Here is a 22,284-nt window from a genome sequence, read left to right on the forward strand (position 1 = left end):
CGTATCTCCCTCACTAGCTTTAAGCACCAACTGTCAGAGCAGCTCACAGATTACTGCACCTGTACATAGCCCACCTATATTTTAGCCCAAACAACTACCTCTTTCCCTACTGTATTTAATTAATTAATTTCGCTCCTTTGCACCCCATTTATTTTTATTTCTACTTTGCACATTCTTCCATTGCAAATCTACCATTCCAGTGTTTTACTTGCTATATTGTATTTACTTTGCCACCATTGCCTTTTTTTTGCAATTACCTCCCTTATCTCACCTCATTTGCTCATATCGTATATAGACTTGTTTATACTGTTTTATTGACTGTATGTTTGTTTTACTCCATGGGTAACTCTGTTTCGTTGTATGTGTCGAACTGCTTTGCTTTATCCTGGCCAGGTCGCAATTGTAAATGAGAACTTGTTCTCAACTTGCCTACCTGGTTAAATAAAGGTGAAATAAAAAAAAAATATATATCATAAAGTTACTGTTACACTGTGTTACTCTTGTAACAACATTATATTAAGTTGTTACTTGGTCATTTAGTAGGCCTAATTGCATAGTATTGAGGTGACCCTAACATCTTTTGACACACAAGCTGTAGTAATTCTGAACAACATTCTAATGGTGTTTCAATTGATATAGCTTCTCGTTTGCCTTGTTTAAAAGGACTGATATAGCTTAAATGTACATTTTGGTGTCCCAGATTGGCCTCCAGTAAACACTGAAGTTTCTCTTTCAGGTCCAGCTCGCTCACCCCTCCCCAAGTGGGATGGTGCTACATGACGGGGAGGCCATGGCGCCGTAGCCCCCTTTCCTGGATCCTGCCAGCCAGCCCGCCACACCACCACCCCCCTCAGAGCAGAGGACCACTGCCACAGCAGCCCCCCCATGAGTCACCCTCTGGAGCCCTAGATCAAGTATGTGTGGACCCCGTCTTCCCCTTTTATATATACTGTACTTACCTCAAGTGCATCCCCTGGTTGCTGTCTATGTTTCTTGCTTCATAGGTGGGGTTCCTTGCCTGTCCCCTTAACTTGCGATGTGCACAATTTGGTTGCTGGACAAGGGAGTTCTCAAAAAAAAAGCCTCCATTTACAGGTTGCTAATCAGTGCATTTCACACTACTTTTGGATTGTAGTTGGATTTTAATGCTCATGTGAATGTCCTGCTTAGTATGTTTGTCATCACAAATCAACTGTAATATACTTTTTTTTTAAAGACTTCAACCAGTAAAATGGCTCTTTGACTCGCTTTGCTATTAGCCTATGTCAATGAGCGTTAGAATTCTATTTAATGACTGCTGCATCCAAAATAGGTATTTTGCAAAGATCACGACCAAAATCATCTTAGCGACTGTTTAAAACAACATTGCAAGTGTATTGTATGACGACTCAAATATATGGCTCCGGTTACAACAACCTATGAATGTTTCTTCATGGTGCTCACTGGCGATTGGTAACTTCCTGCTTTCTGCATCCAAAAGGCACATCCATGCGTGAAGAAAAGGGTCATATAGGCCAGGTTCATTCGTAAATATATAAGAAGGAAATTGGATTGATTGCTCAAATACTTTATTCTACTACCCCCTCCTCTTCAACCCCCCCCTACAGTGCCGTGAAAGAGTAAATAGCAGAAACGTGACTTTACACTGACGTACTCACTATTATATTGTTTACACCTTGGTAGACAGTCCTTTCAGATCAGTGAGTGGGACACAGAGAGCGGTCAAATCAATCGATCAATAACATTTTAATTGTCACATGCTGCATAAATAATAGGTGTAGGCAAACAGTGAAATGCTTACTTAAGGCCCTTCCCAACAATGCAGAATACAATAAAAACAGTAATAATAATAGAAAAAATATACTGAACAATAATACAAATGCAACATGTAAAGCTGAAATAAAAGATCCCAGAATTGTTCCTTATTAAGGACAAAAAGCTTATTTCTCAAAAATGTTGGGGGTATGGGCAGGCATAAGGTACTTACAACGAACACAATTACATTTTATCGATGGCAATTTGAATGCACAGAGTTACCGTGATACGATCCTGAGGCCCATTGTCGTGCCATTCATCCACCGCCATCACGTCATGTTTCGGGCATGATAATGCACTAGAGGTCGACCGATTTTTATGATTTTTCAACGTCGTACCGATTATTGGAGGACTAAAAAAGACGATATTTTATTTTTTATTTATTTATTTGTAATAATGACAATTACAACAATACTGAATTAACAATTTTATTTTAATGTAATATAATACATAAATACATATATTTTATCTCAAATAAATAATGAAACATGTTCAATTTGGTTTAAATAATGCAAAAACAGTGTTGGAGGAGAAAGTAAAAGTTGGAGGAGAAAGTAAAAGTGCAATATGTGCCATGTAAAAAAGCTAACATTTAAGTTTCTTGCTCAGAACATGAAAGCTGGTGGTTCCTTTTAACATGAGTCTTCAATATTCCCAGTGAAGAAGTTTTAGGTTATTGTTATTATTGGAACTATAGGACGATTTCTCTCTATACCATTTGTATTTCATATACATTTGACTATTGGATGGTCTTATAGGCACTTTAGTATTGCCAGCCTTATCTCGGGAGTTGATAGGCTTGAAGTCAAACAGTGCTGTGCTTCAAGCTTTGCGAAGAGCTGCTGGCAAACAGGAACGTGTTGTTTGAATGAATGCTTACGAGCCTGCTGCTGCCTACCACCGCTCAGTCAGACTGCTCTATCAAATCATAGGCTTAATTATAATATAAAACACGCAGAAATACGAGCCTTTTTTAATATGGTCAATTGCAGAAATACGAGCCTTTTTTAATATGGTCAAATCCGGAAACTATCATCTCGAAAGCAAAACGTTTATTCTTTCAGTGAAATACGAAACCGTTCCGTATTTTATCTAACGGGTGGCATCCATAAGTCTAAATACTCCTGTTTACATTCCACAACCTTCAATGTTATGACATAGTTATGTAAAATTCTGGCAAATTAAGTACGGTCTTTGTTAGGAAGAAATGGTCTTCACACAGTTCGCAACGAGCCAGGCGGCCCAAACTGCTGCATATACCCTGACTGCTTGCACAGAACGCAAGAGAAGTGACACAATTTCCCTCGTTAATATTGCCTGCTAACATGATTTTTTTTTTTTTTTTAAAAAAAAGATACTTTTGTAATTATTTAAAAAAATTCATTGATGTTTATGGTTAGGTACATTGGTGCAATGACGGTGCTTTTTTCACGAATGTGCTTGTTAAATCATCACTCATTTGGTGAAGTTGGCTGTGATTCGTTGATAAATTAACAGGCACCACATGGATTATTTGCACTGCAGGACAATCTAGATAAACTAGTAATGTCATCAACCATGTGTAGTTAACTTGTGATTATGTTAAGATTGATTGTTTTTTATAAGATAAGTTTAATGCTAGCTAGCAACTTACCTTGGCTCCTTGCTGCACTCCCGTAACAGGTGATCAGCTTGCCACGCAGTCTCTTTGTGGAGTGCAATATAATTGGCCATAATCGGCATCCAAAAATGCCGATTACCGATTGTTATGAAAACTTGAAATCGGCCCTAATTAATCGTACATACCAATTAATCGGTCGACCTCTATAATGCACTGCCCCATGTCGCAAGGATCTGTACACAATTCCTGGAAGCTGAAAATGTTCCTAGTTCTTCCATGGCTTGCATACTCACCAGACATGTCACCCATTGAGCTTGTTTGGGATGCTCTGGATTGACATGTACAACAGTGTGTTCCAGTTCCCTGCGATATCCAGCAGCTTCTCACAGCCATTGAAGGGGAGTGGGACAGCATTCCACAGGCTGATCAACTCTTTGCGATGGAGATGTGTCACGCTGCATGAGGCAGATGGTCACACCAGATACTGGCTGGTTTTCAGGATCCACACCCCTACCCTTTGAAAAAGTTGTGACCAAACAGATGAATATCTGTATTCCCAGTCATGTTAAATCCATAATGAATTTATTTCAATGGACTGATTTCCTTATATGAACTGTTGCATGATGCATTTCATGTTATTGTTCAGTGTATAAACACAAGGAATAAATACACAATGAGCAATGATAGCTTTGCTATATACACACACGAGGTACCAGGTGCAGGGGTACGAGTAAATTGAGGTAGATATGTACATATAGGTATGGGTAAAGTGACTAGGCAACAGGTAATAGTAGATAATAGACAGTAGCAGAAGCGTGTGTTTGTGTTGGAGTGTCAATATGTGTGAGTGTGGGTAGAATCCAGTGTGTGTGCATAGTCAAAAAGAGTTTGTGCTAAAAGGGTCAATGCAGATAGTACCGGTAGCTATTTGGTGAACTATTTAGCAGTCTTATGGCTTGGAAGCTGTTCAGGAGCTTTTTGGTCCCAGACTTAGCACTCCGGTACCGTTTGCTGTGCGGTAGCAGAGAGAACAGTCTATGACTTGGGTGGCTGGAGTCTTTGACAATTCTTAGGTCCTTCCTCTGACACTGCCTGGTATAGAGGTTCTGGAAGGCAAGGAGGTTGACCCCAGTGATGCACCTAGGGCTGTTGCGGTGACCGTATTACCGCCACATTGGCAGTCATGAGTCATGTACATTTCCATGTGACTGTTGAGTCACGGTAATTTCTTATGCACTCTGGACATGCATTGGTAGTAGCCAACTTGCTAATGACCATTAGATTCTAATGGCCTGGTATTGAGGGCTTTATTGTCTCAGGGCTCTATTGTCCCTCCATCAGGTCCTAATGGCCTGGTACTCAGGGGTTTATTGTCCCTCCATCAGGTCCTAATGGTCTGGTACTTAGGGTTCTATTTTCCCTCCATCAGGTCCTAATGGTCTGGTACTCAGGGCTTTATTGTCCCTCCATCAGGTCCTAATGGTCTGGTACTTAGGGTTCTATTGTCCCTCCATCAGGTCCTAATGGTCTGGTACTTAGGGTTCTATTGTCCCTCCATCAGGTCCTAATGGCCTGGTACTCAGGGCTCTATTGTCCCTCAACCACCCTGACAGCAATGCAAATGAAATTGTAAATCACGCTTTTACAACTCACCTCACTGTGACTGATCAATTTGAAGAAAGAAGTTTAGCAACAGGTTGAAACAGCTGTGTAAAGCATGGTTGTTGTGGTTTCGAAGCACCCATACACATATTTGAGTTTATGCATAGGCTTATGAGCCCAAGCCCAGAAAAACAACCCTGAATTAAAATTGTGATTGTGCCATTATACAAAGCCTGCCGCATATTACGCTTGGCAGAAAAACATCAAACTAAAACCAACTTAAGATGTCTTTGGTACATAATTGGTCTTAGCCTATACTCCAAAATTAAACAAGCTAGAGTAATCGTCTTTGAGTGTAGACTGTATTATGCATAATGGACTTGGTTACCTTATGCGACACTCCAAAATATATATCCATGAATCTGGGAGAGAATGTATAGCCCCTAGGCGATGCTGTTGGTTTATTGATAGCCTACAATTAGTGAATTTGTATTTGATTTTAAATAGGGATTTAAAAAAAAAAATCATAATTTGCTGACACATTAGCTATATGGAATATTTCACCACCATGCGTTTCCATCTCCTCTCTCTCCTTCAGTCCTTTAACGATCACACAGATGGGCTGTTAACCGTTTAGTGAAACATGTTTTGTTTATGAAAACATGTTACTATCAATGTTCCCCAACAGATTTCACTTGTTTTTCTAAATTAAGCACTGGGTAGTTGCAGGAACAAGATTGGAGGGCCAATGACATACAGAGTTTGGGCGTAATATCACCTGTCAGGGAGCGAGAGCATGCTCCTTATACAGTGGTTGATGTGTGGAGTAAGTGCACAGCTTGCTCATATCAAGCACATGTTCCAGTATAAAACCGAAAGCGTGTGTTCGCTATTCGAGTGCATACAGATGACATGTATTTTTTTTTCCTGCCCATTTGATAAATGGACCATTCTAAATCTAAACAAATGTTTACATATTAGTAAAGACAAGATTCAATTGAGAATAATCACCTGATGAGAGAACAGCTTGTGCAGCCTGAGACAAGGAATTATCAATAGCCTATTGTCACACCATACAGCCCATATCTGTTTTGATTTCTCAGACATTCTAAGGTTTGTATCATTCACAACTAAAGTTGCCAAATAACTCTAAATCTAGCATATTGGACCTGTTTCAAATGATCACTTTTACGCTCAATATAGCCACTTCATATGTGCACTCAAATCAAATTTTATTTGTCACATACACATGGTTAGCAGATGTTAATGCGAGTGTAGCGAAATACTTGTGCTTCTAGTTCCGACAATGCAGTAATAACCAACAAATAATCTAACTAACAATTCCAAAACTACTGTCTTATACACAAGTGTAAGGGGATAAAGAATATGTACATAAAGATATATGAATGAGTGATGGTACAGAGCAGCATAGGCAAGATACAGTAGATGGTATCGAGTACAGCATATACATATGAGATGAGTATGTAAACAAAGTGGCATAGGTAAAGTGGCTAGTGATACATGTATTACATAAGGATGCAGTAGATGATATAGAGTACAGTATATACATATGAGATGAATAATGTAGGGTATGTAAACATTATATTAGGTAGCATTGTTTAAAGTGGCTAGTGATATATTTTACATCATTTCCCATCAATTCCCATTATTAAAGTGGCTGGAGTTGAGTCAGTGTGTTGGCAGCAGCCACTCAATGTTAGTGGTTGCTGTTTAACAGTCTGATGGCCTTGAGATAGAAGCTGTTTTTCAGTCTCTCGTCCCAGCTTTGATGCACCTGTACTGACCTCGCCTTCTGGATGATAGCGGGGTGAACAGGCAGTGGCTCGGGTGGGTGTTGTCCTTGATGATCTTTATGGCCTTCCTGTAACATCGGGTGTAATGGGAAAAATATCCTTTCTAATTCATTCAGGTAAGTTCAATTATATTTTTCTTACTGTAAAATCATATAAAATAATGACACGGTACTTATACGCATATTTTGTCAGCTAAATGAACAAGTCTAGAGCCTATAGCATGGAGCCTAGCCAGATAACATCGGTCTACAGTAGGCCAACTCATACTGTTCTCCTGAAATACTTTTTCTTCATTACATAATGTTTCTTTAGACCTGCCTAATATAAAGAATGGGTTTATTGTGATGGTGTATATTAAATTATTTATTAGCCATTTTTAAATGTAGATGTTCCAAAGGTTCACATCAGCGGCTTGTATGTGTGGAGGCCTGGAGATGCTAAACGTGTTTGTTAATTAACGGTCAATTACTGTGAGACCGGCAGTCTTTGGCATGACAATAACCGGCTGACAAAATGTCATGACGGCCACAGCCCTAACTGGGCCCTACGCACTACCCTCTGTCGCACCTTGCGGCTGGATGCTGAGCAGTTGCCATACCAAGCGGTGATGCAGCCAGTCAAGATGCTCTCAATGGTGCAGCTGTAGAACTTTGAGGATCTCAAATGCCAATGACAAATGTTTTCAGCCTCCTGAGGGGGAAGATGCGTTGTCTTGCCCTCTTCCCGACTGTGTTGGTGTGTTTGGACCATGATAGGTCCCTAGCGATGTGGACACCGAGGAACTTGAAGCTCTCGACCCGCTGAACTACAGCCCCGTCGATGTGAATGGGGGCATGTACGGTCCTCCATTTCCTGTAGTCCACGATAAGCTCCTTTGTCTTGACCATGTTGAGGCAGGGGTTGTTGTCTTTGCACAACACTGCTAGGTCTCTGCAGCATGTATCTATCTATATGCTGCTGCCTGCCACATGTAATCACATTTACTGTAGCAAGGCATCACCAACCCATGATATACTGATAGGAGTCATAAGCTCCATAACATACTCTGGCACTGGGAAACCAAACCAGCATTGTGACATTTGTTTCCGTTTGGAGAATACTGCTTCTTTTATTTATTTTTATTGAACCTTTTTGACAGGGAGTCTATGCTGAGACCAAGGTGTCTTTTCCAGATGAGCCCTGTATAGCGCCACAATAAACATCAAAATACAATAAACACATTAAACTACACATTCATATGCACATTCAGATATACATTTATTATACACAACAATACATTAAAAGCAAAACACAATCATAAAAAAAGACCCATTCTTCAGTAAAAAGGTGCCCTAACAACTGTCTGAAATGCCCTAGACTGAGGCACCGATTCCTCCCAAAAGGGATTATACATGGAGTTTGAACTGCATAGTTCTTTCTCAACAGAAGATTCATCAAAACTGGTATAAAAAAAAAACACACTGACTTAACCCCCCTCCCTTTACAAGGCGTCACCCTCTCTCCCCCTCACCTGTCTGTGCTTAAAGATTAGCTGTGTTTCGGTAGTTAACAGCTCCTCAGTTGTTGCCATGGGAACGTGAAATCTGACCCAGCCTGCTCTTATCTACTGTATTGCACTACGCAATGAAATCGACGGAATCATTTACAGTATGTCGGTGCATGACTGAATCATTTGTACAAATGTACATTTAAATTGATTTCATGATATTGTATATTTCCTTCGGCAAAGGTTTAATATTTTTCCTTTAGAATAACACCAAGTCAAGTTTCATCATAAGACCCATTAACAGTGATTATGTAACACGTGTTTAAAGTGGATGACATAAAAAAAGTTAAAGTGCGGTCTTGTTATTTCTTTGGGGTTTCCTTTATACCGTAAATTTTGAAGATCCACTTTTTGTATAGCAAACACAGTCCTGTTAGAGAACTGGTTCATCATGAAGTAACCCACCGGGCACACATGTCCGTTCAATGTCTAGTTTGGTTTTACATTTGGTTGAGTTGTCAACTAATGTGAATTCAACGTGAAATGAACACCATAATGTCACCATGTCATTGGATGTATTATAGGTTAAGAGAAAAAAGACTTCCCTTCCGCTGATGACTTCAAATTAGTCAGGGTCCCAACTTAGGCTACTGTTGAGGGTTAAAATAGCATAATACCCAAGGTGCAAAACATTTTCACTTAGGTTCCCCAAAAGGCTAGGGCTGGCTCTGACTATGTGTGGGGGTGGGTACGCAGACCCACGAGCCACTGAGGCCCCTCATGATGTGTTCATATCTTTTGTGGCCCCCACCCCCCATTAAAGTTGCCCATCCCTGAACTAAAGAGTACTATCTACATACTCATGGCTATTCATGGCTATATGATTAGCCATTCCCATTTAAGGTGACTCAATGAATCAATACCATTTTCTTTCAAGACATTGCAGGGTGGATGGGTTGCTTAGAAAAGTGGCTGAATTAACGGCCAGCGTGTCTTCACTACCTCACCATAAGATGGGTCTGTCTCTTTCTGCGTTTAATGGGTCTTCAATCTAATTTTAAGAGAGCCAATTAGTTCAGCCCAAATGATTTGTGTTTTCTCTGAGGGCTATAGCACTAATGAAACAGTGTGAGATGTCGCACACACACACAAACACAACGTGGTGCACATACACAAACACACTTACACACTGCCACCATTTGCATCTCGGGCCTGTGACTTCTCACCCCCGTCCTGCTGCTCTGTTCTGCTCTGTGTGTGTGTGTGTGTGTGTGTGTGTGTGTGTGTCCAAAACTGCTCTGAGTCTCACAACACAGCAGAATGATCTACTCTAATCACCTAGGCGGGTCACACTCACAGCTCACCAGGTGTCTGACCAGGATCTGAGCGTTGTATTGATGAGCTACTTTCTTATCTGCTCCTCAGTCTCATCATTAAGCTAAGCCTGAATTCCAGTATTGGGAGCCAGTGGGACTGAGCAATGCTTGTATACCTGGCTTGTTATCATGCAGAGTGAGTGTGGGTGTAGATGCAGGATATGTGCCACTGATGCACTTGTTCTGTACTGCAGGGATCCTGTGACGTAAAAAGCCATACCGTTAGACCAGGGCTGTCAAAGTTTAGAAATAGCCGCACCCTATTCCTTTCCTCAACCTGGCACAGTCAGAGCTCTACCATATTTTAGCCATACTAGCTGTTGCCATAACAATGGTCATAACTGTTGCCTAAAGTGTATGTAAAGCCAAAACGGCAGTTTTAAGTGGTGCTATAAGTGTCCATTCATGCCATGAACATTGCCTTAGACCAAACCCATGTGACCGCAACAACAGTTCCCATAGTCATTATCAGTGCCATTATCCATAAGCTTTAGCCAAGCATAATGTGTTGCATCATCCCCGGCCATAAGCTTCAGCCAACCAGAACTGGAGCCATAACTGGCTGTGTCCCCTAGACATTTTGGCAGGCAGGCTGCTGTAGTATTCTATGCTAGGCTGGGCCTGGCCCCTAGGAGCATGAGCAGAGGACTGCTGCTGTACTGTAGCAGTGTTGAGGAGCTCTGACTGCACCTGACCATTTCCTCCATCCTCAACATCCTAAATCGGGGTGTAAACGGTGAGAGTGTGGAGCAATACTTTGAGGGGCAGGGAGGGTAGGGGGCCAGTCTTGGCTCCATGTCCCCCGGGCTGTCTCCATCCCCGCCTCAGGTGCTCGACCTGTCCTGCAGGTAGGGACCATCACATAGGCCTAGCTGTCATCTGTCTGAACACTTCACCTAGCTGTAGCCGGCAGGGAATGCTTTACGATCCACCGCTACGTTCATACACACGCGTACGTGTTGCTGCACAGAGCAACATGGCACTATATCCATGACTCATTATTATTTGTATTCCTTATTTTACCAAGTGAGTCGGCTGAGAATACATTCCCATTTACAACATCAACCTGGGGAAAGTTATTTAAAAATAATAATAATAATAATAATGACAGCCTACAAAATGTATAAGCAAGCAAAAAACACAAACAATATTATAAAAAAACAACATAGAATTATAAGAATCATTCTTCCTTAAAAATGTGCTCACACAGCTGAACTGCCTCCGAGGCACCAGTTTCTCCAATTTCAGACAACTCTGTAGACCGTCCCACAAGCAAGGCGCAAAATAGCTAAAGGCAGATTTACCTAACTCTGTTGAGATCAAAGGGATATCCAGAGCCTGAGATGGTGTCTGATATCTGGTATTTCTGTAGGTTAACAGAGATGTACGGCGCTAGTTTATGCAAAGGACTCTATAAACAAAAAAACGTGCAATGCATCAATCTACGATACTTCCAAGAGGATCAGCCTACTTCCCGATGCATTGATGTGTGCTGAAACTATTGCCCGTGATAAATGTAATGCAGTATGATAAACTGCTCCAGTGGCATCTGCATTCTTATAGACGATATCGCCATAGTCTACGTCCAGAATGAATGTCGACTGAATTATTTGTTTACTGCTATTTAATGAAAGGGATGACCGATTCCTATAAATAAAGCACATTTTTATTTCTTAATTATCATCTCATCAACATGTTTTTTGAGGGAAAGCCTCTCATCTATCCAGATGCCTAGACATTTATAAGCGGAGACACGATCAATAAGGATACCATCCAATGTTTGCATAAATCATCAGATAAACGTTTACGTGATTTGGAAAATAACATATGCTTGCATTAAGTAGGAGATTGCGGTATGCCAGGCATTGAGTAATTATTTAAGTACGAGAGCGAGAGAGAGCGGGTGAGAATATTAGTGGTGTGGAGAATTGACTTCTAATTTTAAATCAGGAACTAGGATGTCTCAGAGTGGGGTCTGAAGAAGGGCAGGTCTGTGAGTGTGAGCAGGTACTGTGTGTGTGTGTGTGAGAGAGCCGAGCAGGCTTATTAATGAGGGGGGCGAGCTGAAGAATGAGGGCCTGTTAGAGGGAGACATGAGACCTGGGGGTCTGTTGGGTGGTGAAGGGCTCTGGCCCAATCCGGCCTTTCAGACAGAAACAAACGCGAGAGACCGGGGTGCAGCTCTAGCGACGATGAGGAGGATCAGGTTGGTAACGTGACACCCCGGGGGAAGTGGGTCTTTCTATGGAGACGTGGGCAAATGAGGCATGAAACATACACAGAATTGTTGAAATTCTGTGTGTTTACTGATGTTAATTTTAAAGTGACATGATTTGTGTTTTTGTCTTACAGTGCTGACCCACGTTTTGGAGGTCCATTAAAAAATTCACACAACATATGTGGATGGTCCTTAATTCTACAACTGCCTCCGTTTTGATTACTGCTGTAATTTGAAACAAGTTGTTTGCAAGCCATTCAGGATACAGTGGAGTGTAGATAAAGCAGTGCTTTGAGTCATACATACAGGCCCAGCTTGGCCTGTGTTACTGCATTCAGGCAAACCGTATACATTCTCCTGCTGTGTCCTATATTTCAGGGAGGAGGGACTCGGCAACAGTGACTGAGCAGCTTCTCATGGAGCAAACCATTTCAGCCAGGGTGAGTGGGAGGGGGGAGTCCTGTGTGCAGTAAAGCATGGGGGATAGGTCCGTTCCTAAAGCGTGCACGGTTAAGCTCCCCAAGGCTCCTCCACGAGGGGTCTCTCCTTGTGAACTGTCTTCTTGCTGCCACAGAGTCTCCCTCACTCCATTCACAGTGCTTGGGGACTGAGTTCATAACCACCTCCCCCTCTTTTTCGCTCCGTGGTGGGCTGTCCTTCTCTCTTATTGCCATACATCGCTGTTCTGTCTGTGAGGGAGGTGATTAGAGTACCCTGGTGTGAGCGAACGAGCGAGGCCTGGAAAGCTCAGTTAAAGAGAGGAGACATGGAGATAGCAGCCAGCCTGTGGAATGGAGAGCTTGTGGCGGTGTTCTGCCTCTCCCAAAACCCATGCTGTTGGACGAGTTAGTGCTCTGGCTGTGGACTGCAGCTTCTTCTTTTGCTCTCAGCCCACTCCTTGAGGCTGCTGCCTGGCACCTGCTTGTTCCTCCTCTGACTGACTGACTGCCGGGCTCCTCTACGTCACACACACATACACATATAGGCCAACGCTAGGCCGAGCTTAGCTGAGCTGGGCTTCAGGTGCGTGGATCTCTTACTGGATTACTCCTATTTTCTCTTCTCTCACTTTCTCTCTTTACTTTTGGCTTGAGCTAGTTATTTACCTTTTAGGTTCCAGTGTATGTGGTCTGTTGTTTTTGTGTGTGTGTTTTCTGAATAATGAGTGGGGGGGTGGGGCAAAGGGCCTCTTGATATTTGTGTTTCGGAATGAGTGAGTAGGTAGCTACATGTTTTGCAGTGTCGTTGGAGGTGTGTTTTAGTTTTTCTCAGCCAGCATTGAGCTTTAGGTGAGGAGAGAGGGATTTGTGAGACTTGCAAAGGTTACTCCTGTGTGTGTGTGTGTGTCTAAACCCACCTTGGATTTAGCTTTTTTCTTTTTTACTCCACAGCATGTTGAGTTTTTGCTCAGCTCTACCCCTGACCATGTGGTTTCAGGGGCCGTCACATGGGCTGCATTTTTGTCATGTAATTCAGATGTCTAAATGTTATTCAGTTAGCTCATACTAGCCTATGTATTACATACTTATGACTCATCCACCTAATAGATGGGTTAGTTGTTTAGCAACAAAACCGATGTGTGCAAAACAGACTGTTGGCATAGATTATTGACATGTAAACTATATTTTGTCTCCAATGTTTATTGAAAACAAATACATTTGCCCAACTGAGCACTTGTTGTATCGTATACATTGTTAGTTTTTGGTTAGCTACTTTAGTGAATCTTAGCCCTATTAGCATTGATGTGAAATCAGTCAAAACACCTCAAAACAAGACATGGTCTGCGCATGTTCTGAGGACGCGGCTGGGGATGCCGTCTGGGCCTTCAGCCTTGCGAGGGTTAACACGTTTAAATGTTTTACTCACGCCGGCTGCAGTGAAGGAGAGCCCGCAGGTTTTGTAGCGGGCCGTGTCAGTGGCACTGTATTGTCCTCAAAGAAGCTGTTTAGTCTGTCTGGGAGCAAGACATCCTGGTCTGCGATGGGGCTGGTTTTCTTTTTGTAATCCGTGATTGACTGTAGACCCTGCCACATTCCTCTTGTGTTTGAGCCGTTGAATTGTGACTCTACTTTGTCTCTATACTGACACTTGGCTTGTTTGATTGCTTTGAGGAGGGAATAGCTACACTCTTTGTATTCGGTCATGTTTCCGGTCACCTTGCCCTTTCAGTTTCGCGTGAATGCTGCTAACAATCCACAGTTTCTGGTTGGGGAATGTTTTAATAGTTGCAGTGGGTACGACATCGCCAATGCACTTGCTAATGAACTCGCTCACCGAATCAGCGTATTCGTCAATGTTGTTGTTTGATGCAATGCGGAACATATCCCAATCCACGTCATCTATGCAATCTTGAAGTGTGGAATCAGATTGGCCGGACCACCGTTGAACAGACCTGAGAGCTTCCTGTTTTAGTTTCTATCTATAGGATGGAAGCAACAAAATGGAGTCGTGGTCAGCTTTTCCGAAAGGAAAGGCTGGACATGTCTTCTTAATAAAAATAATAAATAGTACACAGCCTGCATACAGTACAAAATTATTTGAATTTACTCACGTGAAGAACAAGGCTTTATGTAGCCATTCAAAAGCAGCCTATCCTTGTGTTTGTGAGAGAAAAACGCATATATGTGAGCTTAGTGGTTTGTGACGAGTGCCATCATGCCCTATGTTGTGTGACTGAGAGAGCACTTCAGCTGTGGCTGTATGGGCAGACCAATACACAGACAGGAAGGGCTGTTTTGGGGTTATGACGAGTTGGTATACAGCTATGGACAGGACAGAAGTCATTATCTCGTTGTTATGGCAACAGAACTCGCTAGCTAAGTTAGTTAGCTAGCTAGAGTCCCTAGGCGATGACCACAAATATACTTTTAACTAACTGGTTTCCCCATTCATATGTGATGACAGCTACTTTAGTGTTTATATGGATGTCCGGTGACATGTCACTTAGCTAATATTTCTGCCCTCTGTAAACACGACGACAAGGCAAGCCAGTGCGAATGACCAGTGCACCGTTGTGCTTCCCGACGTGAGGTGCTTCCCACTAGGAAGCTGTATCACAGTGTCACCGGCATTATCAGGATTTTATTTAATGTAGCCTACATGAGAAATAACTAATATTTGTAACCATCTCAATGTCACCGTGATAGTCTACTAATGGGGAGAGCATGAACAGCAACAACACCGGGACACAGTGTCCCACACTCACTTGCCAAGCACTATTGTTTCGCACCGGCTTTGGAAGTAGCTAGTAGCCACTATCAGGGAGTGACGGTCACAGTAAGCACGCATACAATGCATATAAGCAACAGTACACTCATCAAGTACTTTCAGAAAAAATAAACAATTGTCCGTTTTATTAACTGAAACTGTAAAAAAAATATTTGTAAAAAATTGTGTGTAAAACTAACAGTGAAATCCGACTTATCCTCTGGCTTCAAAACCTCAGTCAAAACCTTTGCGGTAAATTCGTCCGTAGCTGTATACCATCTATCTCAACCTCGTTTTGGCGAAGTGGCTTCGCTCAGCCACAATTTTCATGCATATCACCTCTTCCTTTAAAGTGTTGTGGTGACTGTGACAATAGAGCAGTGTAATTTGTCCATTGCCGCCAGGCCAGGAGATAACCCAGTGACTGAGTTCGCCATTGCGTGTGCGTTTTCTGGGCTCGCTTCAGGAAGTAGGGCTCACAGGCGTGCGCAAACGTTGCACAATTTCGAAATTTATATTATTCAATTATTGCACAACACTGCTCGCGCACCAACGAGCGTCTGTGTTGCCAGGGGCTAAAATAGAAGTCAGTTCTATTTCTGACGCAGATCTCGCTGCAAGTCCTGCCTCTCCCATCTCCTCATTGGTTATACCCATGTGGGTGACTGAAAGACGAACAAGGTCGGTGTTGGTAATACACCTAATTTATGTAAGTTGCCAATCGCAAAATAAAGTTAAGAGAAGAAAAAGCCTAGGAGGAGAGATGACTAGAAACGATTCAGTGTACCGTTTTATGTGTGGATTAATTGCCGGAGTAGAGGACCTTTTGTGCATTTCAGGTAAAATAACAACTCAAATGTTTATATCCCAGGACAAATTAGCAAGCAACAGAAGCTAGCTAAATAGGACAAATTAGCTAGCAAGTGCAAGCTAGCTAGCTAATGCTTTTCGACCTGTCCCCAAATTAATGTAATTGGTTTATTTAAATATTTTAACCTGCATGTCGTGACTGCGTTTGGTGTGGGGGGGACAAAATAAATGTATGCAAGATGGTGCACGATGGCGCATGCGCGCAGCCGGTTTGGGTTCTGTGTTGGGGCATGTTGATGACAAGGGACAGTTAACAAAAACAAACAGTAGGCGATAGCCAGGTTCGGGGAAAGCGGATATGGTATCCAGTGAAAGAGAGAAAGGCCCATGGGAAATGATGCCGAGAGAGAATTGGTGGCAAAGCCACAAACCTGGAAGTGCCAGAACATGGGATCATTACTGTAATTGATAGTTTGAAAAGGGGTCACATGACTTGTGACGTTGCTGGATGCAGGCCTCGCTCTGTTCTGTTGCCAGTGAATTAAGGATTCAGAAATCAGCGAAGCGTGGACAAATTCATTGTTTTATTGAAAGTGTATTGGCTAAATGAGCTATTTTTGTTAAGTACTATCGGTTTTGAGTCAGTAAATATGCACTTTTTCACCAAAATACGTGTATTTATTTTATATACCGTACCAGTCAAAAGTTTGGACACACCTACTCATTCCAGGGTTTTACTTTATGTTTACTATTTTCTACATTGTAGAATAATAGTGAAGACATCAAAACTATGAAATAACACATATGGAATCATGTAGTAACCAAAACCATGTTAAACAAATCCAAATATATTTTGTATGAGGTTCTTCAAAGTAGCCACCCTTTGTCTTGATAACAACTTTGCACACACTTGGCATTCTCTCAACCAGCTTCGTGAGGCAGTCATCTGGAATGCATTTCAATTAACAGATATGCCTTGTTAACTGAATTTGTGGAATTTCTTTCTTTCGAAATACATTTCTGCCAATCAGTTGTGTTGTGACAAGGTAGGGGTGGTATACAGAAGATTGCCTTATTTTGTAAAAGACCAAGTCCATATTATGGCAAGAACAGCTCACATAAGCAAAGAAAAATGACTATCCATCATTACTTTAAGACATGATAAAACTGGCTCTCATGAGGACCTCCACAGGAAAGGAAGACCCAGACTTGCCTCTGCTGCAGAGGATGAGTTCATTAGAGTTAGCAGCCTCAGAAATTGCAGCCCAAATAAATGCTTCAGAGTTCAAGTAATAGACACTTCTCAACATCAACTGTTCAGAGGAGACTGTGTGAACAGCTAATCAATTGTCTACACAGACTATTTGCATTGCCCCCTTCCTCTTTTATGCTGCTGCTACTCTCTGTTTATTATCTATGCATAGTCACTTTAACTCTACCTACATGTACATACAGTGCCTTGCGAAAGTATTCGGCCCCCTTGAACTTTGCGACCTTTTGCCACATTTCAGGCTTCAAACATAAAGATATAAAACTGTATTTTTTTGTGAAGAATCAACAACAAGTGGGGCACAATCATGAAGTGGAACGACATTTATTGGATATTTCAAACTTTTTTAACAAATCAAAAACTGAAAAATTGGGCGTGCAAAATTATTCAGCCCCCTTAAGTTAATACTTTGTAGCGAAACCTTTTGCTGCGATTACAGCTGTAAGTCGCTTGGGGTATGTCTCTATCAGTTTTGCACATCGAGAGACTGAATTTTTTCCCATTCCTCCTTGCAAAACAGCTCGAGCTCAGTGAGGTTGGATGGAGAGCATTTGTGAACAGCAGTTTTCAGTTCTTTCCACAGATTCTCGATTGGATTCAGGTCTGGACTTTGACTTGGTCATTCTAACACCTGGATATGTTTATTTTTGAACCATTCCATTGTAGATTTTGCTTTATGTTTTGGATCATTGTCTTGTTGGAAGACAAATCTCCGTCCCAGTCTCAGGTCTTTTGCAGACTCCATCAGGTTTTCTTCCAGAATGGTCCTGTATTTGGCTCCATCCATCTTCCCTGTCCCTGCTGAAGAAAAGCAGGCCCAAACCATGATGCAGCCACCACCATGTTTGACAGTGGGGATGGTGTGTTCATGGTGATGAGCTGTGTTGCTTTTACGCCAAACTTAACGTTTTGTATTGTTGCCAAAAGTTCAATTTTGGTTTCATCTGACCAGAGCACCTTCTTCCACATGTTTGGTGTGTCTCCCAGGTGGCTTGTGGCAAACATTAAACTACACTTTTTATGGATATCTTTAAGAAATGGCTTTCTTCTTGCCACTCTTCCATAAAGGCCAGATTTGTGCAATATACGACTGATTGTTGTCCTATGGACAGAGTCTCCCACCTCAGCTGTAGATCTCTGCAGTTCATCCAGAGTGATCATGGGCCTCTTGGCTGCATCTCTGATCAGTCTTCTCCTTGTATGAGCTGAAAGTTTAGAGGGACGGCCAGGTCTTGGTAGATTTGCAGTGGTCTGATACTCCTTCCATTTCAATATTATCGCTTGCACAGTGCTCCTTGGGATGTTTAAAGCTTGGGAAATCTTTTTGTATCCAAATCCGGCTTTAAACTTCTTCACAACAGTATCTCGGACCTGCCTGGTGTGTTCTTTGTTCTTCATGATGCTCTCTGCGCTTTTAACGGACCTCTGAGACTATCACAGTGCAGGTGCATTTATACGGAGACTTGATTACACACAGGTGGATTGTATTTATCATCATTAGTCATTTAGGTCAACATTGGATCATTCAGAGATCCTCACTGAACTTCTGGAGAGAGTTTGCTGCACTGAAAGTAAAGGGGCTGAATAATTTTGCACGCCCAATTTTTCAGTTTTTGATTTGTTAAAGTTTGAAATATCCAATAAATGTTGTTCCACTTCATGATTGTGTCCCACTTGTTGTTGATTCCTCACAAAAAATACAGTTTTATATCTTTGTTTGAAGCACTGTATTACCTCAATTACCCTGACTAATCGGTGCCCCCGCACATTGACTTGGTACCGGTACCCCCTGTATATAGCCTCACTATTGTTATTTTACTGCTGCTCTAATTGTTTTGTTACTTTTATTTCTTGTTTTTTCTTAATTTCCTTAACTGCATTGTTGGTTAAGGGCTTGTAAGTAAATATTTCACTGTAAGGTCTGATCATTCCTGTTATATTCAACAAATAACATTTGATTTGAATCAGGTCTTCATGCAAAGAAACCACTAGTCAAGGACACAAATAAGAAAAAGACACTTCCTTGGGCCAAGAAACACAAGCAATGGACGTTAGACCGGTCCTTTGGTCTGATGAGTCCAAATTTGAGATTTTTGGTTCCAACCCGCCGTGTCTTTGTGACCCCGAGTTGGTGAACTGATAATCTCCACATGTCTGGTTCCCACCGTGAAGCATGAGGAGGTGTGGGGGTGCTTTGCTGGTGACACTGTCTGTGATTTATTTAGAATTCAAGGCACACTTAACCAGCATGGCTACCACAGCATTCTGCAATACGCCATCCCATCTGGTTTGGGCTTAGTGGGACTATGACCCAACATACCTCCTGGCTGTGTAAGGGCCATTTGACCAAGAAGGAGAGTGATGGAGTGCTGCATCAGATGGCCTCCACAATCAACTGGTCTCAACCCAAGCAGCCAACAAGTGCTCAGCATATGTGGGAACTCCAAGACTGTTGGAAAAGCATTCCAGGTGAAGCTGGTTGAGAAAATACCAAGAGTGTGCAAAGCTGTCATGAAGACAAGGGGTGGCTACTAAAATACATTTTGATTTGTTTAACACTTTTTTTGGTTACTACATGATTCCATGTGTTATTTCATAGTTGTGATGTCTTTACTATTATTCTACAATGTAGATAATAATACAAAATTAAGAAAAACCCTTGCATGAGTATGTGTGTCCAAATTCTTGACTGGTAACATAATTATTTTATGTATCCGACTGCCACAGCAGCGGAGATTGGTAACAACTGCGCATGTGCTCTTGGAGGAATCCCTATTTAGGAACGGCACGTCACACTCTTATTTCTTCAGCAGTGAAGTGAAGACAGCGGTAAACATTCATTATACAAAGCAAACAACAACCTACACATTTGTCTGTTGACAGTGGTGTCATCTAACCATATTCATTTTGAGCCTGAGTATTCGTACGAAGAATTTAGGCAAATGGAGCTTCAGATGGTCACTGCTGCTCAAACTGCTGCAGCAGCTGGGCCACAGCCACAACCCATCCCCAGGATCAACACAGACTGGTGGCGCAGTTGTGGCAATTGCGCTCCAGTGCCGACAGATGAGGGAAGTTTTTGCTGCAGAGAATTCTAATACATGACTACACAGAAATGGAGGAACGTAATGATGATGAGAAACAGTTTGTTTTCTTTTGCGACCATGCAGATTTTGCAGCCCACACAAACTCCGGTGTACTTGAAACATTTTCCGTCACTCAAAAAAGAAATTGGAGACACAAACCTGATTTTATGAAAGAAAGCGAGCAGAATGCGATAACACTTTCAATTTTATTCTATTCTGCAATGTAAGGTAAAAGTATTGTCTCTCCAACCCCCTTTCTCATAAATACATAAGGCAGATATGCTAATCTGTAGAGATCCTAGGCCTATATGTCTACATGATATGGTGCAATGGCAATAACACAAGAACGCCGGGAACTTCAAGGATCAGGTTGAATACCTCCTTTGTCACTGAAGCATTTGCTACACGCAGCTTCAGGATATTTACACTACCGGTCAAAAGTTTTAGAACACCTACTCATTCAAGGGTTTTTCTTTTCTTTTTACTATTTTCTACATTGTAGAATACGAGTGAAGACATCAAAACTATGAAATAACACATGGAATCTTGTAGTAAGCAAAAAAAGAGTTAAACAAATCCAAATATATTTTATATTTGAGTTTCTTAAAATAACTACCCTTTGCCTTGATGACAGCTTTGCACACTCTTGGCATTCTCTCAACCAGCTTCACCTGGAAGGCTTTTCCAACAGTCTTGAATTTCCCACATATGCTGAGCACTTGTTTGCTGTTTATCCTTCACTCTGCGGTCCGACTCATCCCAAACCATCTCAATTGGGTTGAGGTCGGGTGATTGTGGAGGCCAGGTCATCTGATGCAGCACTCCATCACTCTCCTTGGTCAAATGGCCCTTACACAGCCTGGAGGTGTCCTGTTGATAAACAAATGATAGTCCCACTAAGCGCAAATCCGATGGGATGGTGTATCCCTGCAGAATGCTGTGGTAGCCATGCTGGTTAAGTGTGCCTTGAATTCTAAATAAATCACAGAGAGTGTCACGAGCAATGCACCATCACACCACCACCACCTCCATGCTTCACGGTGGGAAATACACATGCAGAGATCATCTGTTCACCCACACCGTGTCGCTCATAGACACGGCGGTTGGATCCAAAAATCTCAAATTTGGAGTCATCAGACCAAAGGACAGATTTCCATTGCACGTGTTTCTTGGCCCAAACAAGTCACTTCTTCTTATTGGTGTCCTTTTAGTAGTGGTTTCTTTGCAGAAATTTGACCATGAAGGCCTGGTTCATGCAGTCTCCTCTGAACAGTTGATGTTGAGATGTCTCTGTTACTTGAACTCAGTGAAGCATTTATTTGAGCTGCAATGTCTGAGGATGGTAACTATAATTAACTGTAATCCTCTGCAGCAGAGTTAACTCTGGGTCTTCCTTTACTGTGGTGGTCCTCATGAGAGCCAGTTTCATCATAGTGCTTGATGGGTTTTTTTTCGCCTGCACTTGAAGAAACTTTCAAAGGTCTTGAAATTTTCCGTATTGAATGACATTCATGTCTTAAAGTAATAATGGATTGTCGTTTCCAGAGGTGGGACCAAGTCATTGTTTTACAAGTAAGTCTCAAGTCGTAGCACTCAAATCCTAAGTCAAGTCTCAAGTCCTAAACTGAGTTTCGAGTCCTAAACCAGTCATAATGTGCTCTTCACCAAATGTAATACCATTTCATATTTTTAACAAGAGTAAGTTAGTATATTACATTTATGCAAATCATGAATGCTTTTAAAATATCTATATATATTTTTACTTCCCAAATAAATGTTATATTTCCATGGAAATACATGGGTAGCCATGAGAAAGACACCCCCCCAATAGTGATCGACTATCGAGTATTGCTATGGGGCGCAATCGGGCGATGTATGCTTGTACACAATCGCCCAACCTTATCATACACACACACACCCACAGACACTCACTCTGGGTGGTTACATTAGGCTAACGTATGTCAATGGTTTTAGGAACAGCAGTAACATCAGGCAGGATT

The 22,284-nt window shown here is 41.9% G+C and overlaps 1 protein-coding gene across 5 annotated transcripts in view; it reads left to right on the plus strand.

Moving 5' to 3' along the window:
- LOC135505929 (nuclear receptor coactivator 1-like) overlaps window positions 1–22,284 on the plus strand; it is a 115,955-nt gene that overhangs the window by 16,995 nt on the left and 76,676 nt on the right. For 3 of the 5 annotated variants that reach the window (XM_064925178.1, XM_064925180.1, XM_064925179.1), the window contains exon 2: window positions 737–914. The exons of 1 other annotated variant lie outside the window; for it this stretch is intronic. Coding sequence is in view for 1 of the 4 variants with exons in the window: in XM_064925177.1 (XP_064781249.1) it covers window positions 6,917–6,947 (31 nt within the window). In the remaining 3 variants the exon portion in view is untranslated. Of the gene's footprint in view, window positions 1–736; window positions 915–6,711; window positions 6,948–22,284 lie in introns of those variants that run through there. One more of the 5 variants, XM_064925177.1, reaches the window with a different exon arrangement.

Source organism: Oncorhynchus masou, chromosome 19 (genome assembly GCF_036934945.1).
Source record: "Oncorhynchus masou masou isolate Uvic2021 chromosome 19, UVic_Omas_1.1, whole genome shotgun sequence".
In the NCBI taxonomy this organism is placed as follows: domain Eukaryota; kingdom Metazoa; phylum Chordata; class Actinopteri; order Salmoniformes; family Salmonidae; genus Oncorhynchus; species Oncorhynchus masou.